General features: G+C 36.5%; 1 protein-coding gene across 1 annotated transcript in view; it reads right to left on the bottom strand.

Moving 5' to 3' along the window:
• The window catches only part of LOC135206868 (U1 small nuclear ribonucleoprotein 70 kDa-like), a 25,627-nt gene that overhangs the window by 14,042 nt on the left and 4,085 nt on the right, over positions 1–7,500 (bottom strand). Inside the window, exons 2-3 of the mRNA XM_064238353.1 lie at positions 4,192–4,386; positions 3,731–3,734 (exon numbers count right to left, since the gene is read on the bottom strand). Coding sequence (XP_064094423.1) covers positions 3,731–3,734; positions 4,192–4,386 — 199 coding nt within the window. The remainder of the gene's footprint in view (positions 1–3,730; positions 3,735–4,191; positions 4,387–7,500) is intronic.

Genomic DNA, 7,500 nt, shown 5'->3' with positions numbered 1-7,500 from the left:
TACAGTACTTCTGTCTCTTTCTCGTGTTTGTAACCTTTTCTCGTTTTATTAAGGGTCTTTTGTTGCATTCTAACATGTTCATCCTGTTTCAAAGGAATTATAATAATAATAATAATAATAGTAATAATAATAATAATAATATTAATAATAATAATCTTACTATAATAGCCGTAATCTCTGTCCGTCCGTCTGTCATTCAATCACGGCCAAATGGCTGGTCCGATGGGCATAAAACGTGGCAGGGTTATAGTGGGGTCCCCTAAGATGGTTTATAATGGGGTTTCATTCTATCTCCCCCAACCCCATCTCCGACGGGAGGTGGGGGTTAGAAGGGATTCACTGAAACGGAGCTGGTTCTACCCGTAAAACGAGGCTGGTTATGCCCCGTAGTCTTAGTTACTTTTACGAATTTTCATACATAATTTCTGTATACATATGTTTGCTAATGATAATAATAATAATAATAATTTATATGACCTGAATGAACAGGTTGTCACGATTTTTTAAAAGACGAATACGAAAGTGAATGCTTTGGTTTTAAAGAAAATCCTAAACTAGCTTTAAATAATGTTGGAATATTCCAGTTGTATTATTTCAAGAAAATATGAAAATCTAAGTATATCATCGCCCTGTATTTCCCATGAGTCTTAAATACTTTATCTACGATGTATTTTGCATGGAGTTTAATATTAATAGCGATCATGACCTGCAATCAAGCATCGATTGCTCTTAGCACTAACATTTTATAAAAAGCAAATACAACATTATTCCGTCCAGATATGTTCATTAAACGAAGTGATAAAGATTAAATTCATTACTGATGTGGATTTTATGATATCCGTTAGGGATGAAGCTGAGCAGTATTACTTGTCATTCTTAGTGAGGAGAAGTTCAAAAACATTAAAGAGGATTATTTTAATTTCAATGCTCATTTAATTAAACAAGAGGACTAATTTAATTACTATCGCCTTTCGCATGAGGCTGAATAATAGATCAGCTAAACTGACAAGACGAAATGAAGACGAGTCAAGAGAAGACTGAACTCAATTTTGATGATTAAAGAAAAACAGTCCCGATTTGTGTCTATTGTTAGAATCCCTTCATCCTCCATTTTGCGAAGGAAAGAATCCTCTCATTTTTTAGGGATTATATCTAAGTTTCTCGTATTATTAAAACTACCTCGAATCTTCCGCCTTTTCATAGAACCCCCTCGTGAAGAACTAATCTCGGCAAATCCTTTCAAGTGATTTTTATTTTTACCCTTTTTGTCATTTTTCCTCCGGGAGCAAATTAAATATCTTTCGTCCCTTTGAAATCTAACCAGTATTTCTGAATTCAGATCTTTTGGGACAATCAGACGGAGAGGGATAGAAAGAGAGAAAAACCTGAACGTGATAAGATCTACGTACGCAATAATTCTCCCGTCGGAATTCGACATGATGATAGTCCTCAGCCCAGTTGCAAAAAAAGAGAAAGGTTTAGCACACGGTCAATCATTCTGGCCTCATAAAATATTTCACGTTTCTGAAGCTTGAAAAATATAACCTTGGCTGATTTTGAGAAGAGCGAGTAGTCAAAATGACATCTGAAGATCAACAGAACGAGGGTAAATCTTAGTTAAGATTTACCCTCGTTCAGACCTTCCTTAGGAGGAAGGTCTGAACATTTAGGTAGCTGAATGTGGCTCTTGATAAATATCCATTGTTTTCTTCTCGTAGGTTCATCTGTGTTTATCTTCCACTTCTGTTATGAAATTTTATATAACTATGTCAATCTAGGCCCCAGGATGTAAAAAGGACTGAACATGGGCTAACCTTTCCTTGAAAATAAAATCCTTATTAAAGGGGCATGTTTATGTTCCAAATGACTGCACCAAAACCGTATCGAAAGTTAGTTATTGATGGTTAACCTTCTTTTCTTGAAAATACAAGAATTATTTGGCATGAAAAATCGCTTAAAGTCGTCCTATTACGGTGGTAATGAGTTACAAAGAGGTCTGAGAGGTGAAAAGGGGGATATTTTTTTGTTCCAAATGACTGCACCATAACCGTATCGGAAGTTAATTATCGATGGCTAACCTTCTTTCCTTGGATATAAAGGAATTATTAGACATGAAAAATTGCTCAAAGTGGTTCTATTACTGTGGTAATGAGTTACAAAGAGGTATGAGAGGTGGAAAGGGGGAGTATGTTTATGTTCCAAATGACTGGACCAAAACCGTAGTATCCAAAGTCGATTCAATTGTCGTGTTCGCAGTGCATGGATGACGGCGGAGGTAAATATTGATATTCACAAAATCAATTAGCGTCAACATCAACGCATCATCAATAATGAACGCATGGCTCCCCACCTGGGAATACCGGTCATGTGGCAATTACCAGCTTCATTTGTTTCCATGAAATTTCCTGTTAACGATGAAACAGACGCTCGAAAGGCGATTATTACCTGCCGTAATTACGCTGCAGTTTGGAAGTATAATCATTCGTTACTCGTTTATTCTACAAAACGAAACAAAGGAATATACAGTTGAAAGGCTCTTGTGTGAACGCTCTGTGTGTTTTAATTACGCCTCACTGAAAACTCAAGGGGAAAAGCAATCATTATTCACATTCCTTTTTAGACAATTATTTATTGGAGTAACTTGTTTTTGAAATGTTTTTATGGCTTGAAATCCTCAGACCAATATACGACTAAGCTAAATTTACTGAGTTTTCCAAGTTCTTGAATGATGCTGTAAAATGCTTTGCAAGGAAACTCATTCAAGCTATATGATAGATTTACAGACATGTAGTAGACGTTATATTTTGCGTTCTCGTATCGTTTTATATGGGAAAAGAATGCGGTCACTGCAGATCCCAGTGCTATAAACAGGTACTTCAGTGTTTCCAATAAATCACAAACAATTTGATATCAAGATGAAATAGACATCAGAATGCAAAACGTCAATTCAGAATTAAATCTAGGTTCAATTTTGCTATAAATTGTTGGCGAGGTTGGAATATGCTTTCAGCCTTACATATTTTTCCCCTGAGTAAGAGACGAAAGAGCATTTTATTGTGGAAACATTGAGGAGTAATGGATTCAAGAAGCCTGGTGTTCAGTCCAACTACCTTATTAATTAATACTGCAGGATGTTTTTCTTGGGTCTCAAAAACCCCTTCAGTCATTTCAAACTTTCTTCTATTGAGTCATTTGACCATGAAAGAAAATATACGTCATTTGAAAACAATTCAGCCCAATTTCCTTTCTTGCAGGAATGACCTCCTCCACTAGTGGATCCAAATTTAGCAATAAACCAAAAACAAAAACTAAATCTATTTATAGGTACATGTATGAGTATAAACCTACTGACACGAACAAGGGGGTGATATCTGCATATCCGCATTTTCAAACTGCGGATACGGATGCAGATGTTGCTTGCAATGCTGATGCGGATGAGGATGCGGATGCCGATGTTATGAGATTGTCAGTGTGATGAGAATTAATTAAATACTGCTGGGAAGACGAGGCGGTCAATAAATGTAACATGGCAAGGTCACCATTGTTACATTTTAAGCCCTGGCCTGAAGGGGCTCAAATACGTAAACAAAAATAGTTGAGGGAGATGAAAGGTAACTGGATATTAACTTACCTTGAAAGGGGGGTTTTGGTATTATTATTTTTAGAGTAAAAGGTCGGCCAGAAACTAGCTAATTACTTTACATACATTTATTTACAAGAGGCCATTTACTGGCCTGGAGAAAGAGTAAATGCAGCTTATCCACAAGGGGACTAATATTATCTCTTACAAGGGGATTATAGTTGGCTTAAAATGAGATTCACGTAAAACCTGGTTTTCAAAACCTTGTGGTAATGCAACACTTGCGGGAGCGAAGACTTGGACACATGACTTAGGGAATCTGGAAAAGATCCCAGATTAGACAAGATAAAAAAAAGGACTTGTTGCACAGTTACAATTATTCAGTTTCTCTAACACTGGGGGAAAAAAGAACTCTAGTGTTTTAACTGAGGTAGGCACTGAAGACTTAATCTTTAACAGGTCCACAAAGGGAAGCACATGGCCCGATGAGGACAAAGGGCTTTTGATGTAAGAGGGATACAAAGGAGAATTGAAAATGAAATTAGCAAGAGTCGTCTTGGAGAAAAAGAGCTGGTTTGGAGTTTTACACTTTCTAGATGGACCGTAATTACTTGGAGGGGGGCTTGGACATGTGTCGTGCTCTGAAGATAGTCCCACCAGCGTTTGGGACAGAGGGCTGACATCCGTCAGAGGAGGAGAGAAGAGGCGCGTCCGCCTTGCTTTAGGAGTCACTTTTGACTGAGGAAGATTACTGGGTGTCTTGGAACCGCGGGGGATTTTCATACACCCCGCCCCGGGCACCCTGCCTGAGAAATGGTAAAACAAAAACCAGCAAATTTGGAAGGGAAAAAGTCATATTGTAGTGGTCCCTAAAAAACCCATATCGAGGCCCTAGCTACTCTCGTGACTTGCCCATCTTACCTAAGCTTTATTCTGACCGGAAATTCCTTTCCACCCTTCCTATCGTGTGTTCTCCCCAAAAATCAGTTTCTTTAGGCCAGAAAACTTTGCTCCCTGCTATTTAGACATACAATAATTAAATACTGCTGGGAAGACGAGGCGGTCAATAAAATGTAACAATATATATGCATATATATATATATATATATAATATATATATATATATATAATTCTATATTTCCTATATATATATATATATATATATATATATATAGATATATATATAATATATATATATATATATATATATATATATTCTATATATATATATATATATATATATATATATGAAAACTGGTACCCCCCACCTTGTGAAATGTTTCTGAATGCCCCTCCCTGCTCATGATAAGCATCGACCCTAGATCGCCTGTAAGCTATTAAGCTATGACATTTTTGGCTCTCATACCTATAAATATTCACGACCCGATATTAGGGAGACGCAATAGTGCCAGGGGCTATCCAATCCTCTTAACTCAACAAAAGAAAAGCATTCGTCTTTGTTTTTTTTTGCTTTTACATTGAAAAATGAATAGATTACGCGTCCTTCCCTTGACTTAAATAAGTTCTCAATTAGATAAGAGGGCAAGAGCACCGTTTTTTTTTGTCCTTAGAATCATTGTCATTGGAATAACTATTGGTTTTCAGTGCCAAAGCTTTTTTATATGTCATTAATAAGTTTTTTATTATTCCCCAGTTTTCGCGTAATATTCTTTTATTTTTAAGCAGCCTTTTTGCAATAGGACTATTTTCACTTTCCCATTCTCTCTTTTTTCTCTGAATCTAAATTTTATGGGTTTTTTTAAATTTCTTATCATATAATATCAAAATAAACTATTGTTTTAAAAATGAATATTTATTGTTTTTTATTGCTTTATGTTTAGGATACCATAATAAACTATTTTTTTCAAAGTAAGTTTTTAAGATTACTCGTCATTGTCGGTGACTGTAGTCGGTAGAAACTTTAACGGTGAAAGGTCGTGTCCCAATAGATATTAAATCCAAGACAATATATACATACACATAAATAGGAATCTAAATAAAGGTATAAGCCACGAAGGAAAGTGAAACACTGGAGTAGCTCCAAGATCTTTCAACTCAACGTCCTTTTCCTAGCCAAGTAAAGGACGTTGAGTCGAAAGATCTTGGAGCTACTCAGTGTTTCACTTCCTTCGTGGCTTTTATACCTTTTATTTATGCATTTTATCACGTTCCAAACTTTCGTGATTTAGTTATACATATAAGAAATCTAATAAAAGCAGCCCATATAACGCCAAAATATTATCCCTCTAACATTTTGGCGTTTTTATGGGCTCCTTTTATTAGATGGAATTCTGTTGTAACAGAACAATTTTACCAGTCATATTTAGGAACATTCCAGACCAACATAACAGGAAACCCGCTTCATACGACTTATATACATCTTACTGACATTTACTAACGCCACTCTTGAGAGGCGAAAGTCGAGCCAGGTTATTCCCCGAATATAAACAGATGAGAAAGTTTAGCAATCAGGGTTTCAATCTGGTTTAGAGTCGAGGAAGTTTTTCCATATTTTCTTGGTCCTCGACTCAATCACCTTCTTTCCTTCTAAACGCCGTTTCATTCCGAAGTTCTTGCGGTCCCACTCTAGTGATTTCGAGTTACTGAATGGACTTGAATTGGGTTTAGTTTGACATATGTGTGTGAGTGTGTGTGTGTGAGAGAGTTACAAAGGAATTACAGGATTAGGATGTCTCAAAGACTTGTTAGTCCATCCGAAGGAGACATCCTGTGCTCACTTATCTGTAGGAGCAGGTTTTACTGGGTATTCACTGTGTCCCTAATGATTTTGTCCAGCCTTCTTTTCAACTCTTCCACACTGTCGCTGTTTACAACTTCTGGTGGGGCAGTTTATTCCATGTGTCACATATTTCTTTTGTACGTAAAGAAGTTCCCGCAATGGGATGTGTTGTATCTCTACAGTTCTAGTTTCCATCCATTATTTCGTGTCTGGTTTTTCGTTTAATGAAAATAGGTTATTGTCTACTTTTGTTATGCCTTTCAGTATTTTAAATGTTTCTATTAGTTTTTACCTCGCCATCGTTTTGTTCTCTAAGAGAGAGAGAGAGAGAGAGAGAGAGAGAGAGAGAGAGAGACCCATACAGACCTTACAGACCTTACAGATCTTACATCCTGTTTTGGTTGCCCCCATCTCCTCAGTGTGAAGGCACCTCTAATGTCTACTAGAGAGTTGCTAGTCCATCTTCCGGTATAATTTTGCATCTTCCAATCTTGGATGGTATGAGGATGCAGCTTAGATATTTGTCGAACTTAATCTTCAAAACATCTACGCTCACTCATGATATATTCCTCAAGATGAACTGGCAACGCATTGAATAGACGCTCATTATCGATGTGCGTAGTGGATTAATGTCCCGTGTGCTTTCCTTATTTTTTCCTGGTATAGTTTTGGGCCACTTTTAATCTACCTCTGCTTGCTCTTTTCTGATATCTTTAGCTCCAATGATGTTTTCGGCAATTCCTTCTTATCTGTTTCCATGCCTGAATTATCACGTTAGAGTTCTCTTCTCCTTTTCTAGACTATATAATTTTAAAAATTGTAGTCTTCCCAGTAGTCAAGATCCTTAACTTCTTCTATCTAGCTGTAAAGGACCTTTGTACACTCTCTATTGTGGCAAATATCCCTTTTGATAGTGTGGGTACCATAATTTGTATTGCAATAATTCAAGTGAAGCTACGAACATACGGTTTTTATAAAGCATAATCCATGTGTTCAGCTTTTCTTGTTTTGAAATGCCGTAACAACATTCCCATTTTTGCTTTACATTTTGCCAATAGAATTGCTATTTGATCATTGCATAACATGTTTCCTATTCAACATCAACACCAAGGTCTTTAACTGATTCCATATTGTGATTGTCTCATTATTAGGTCCCCTATATGCATATAGCTTTCTTTCT

The sequence above is a fragment of the Macrobrachium nipponense genome, chromosome 31, assembly GCF_015104395.2.
Source record: "Macrobrachium nipponense isolate FS-2020 chromosome 31, ASM1510439v2, whole genome shotgun sequence".
Taxonomy (NCBI): Eukaryota; Metazoa; Arthropoda; class Malacostraca; order Decapoda; family Palaemonidae; genus Macrobrachium; species Macrobrachium nipponense.
This window is presented reverse-complemented; position numbering and strand designations above follow the sequence as displayed.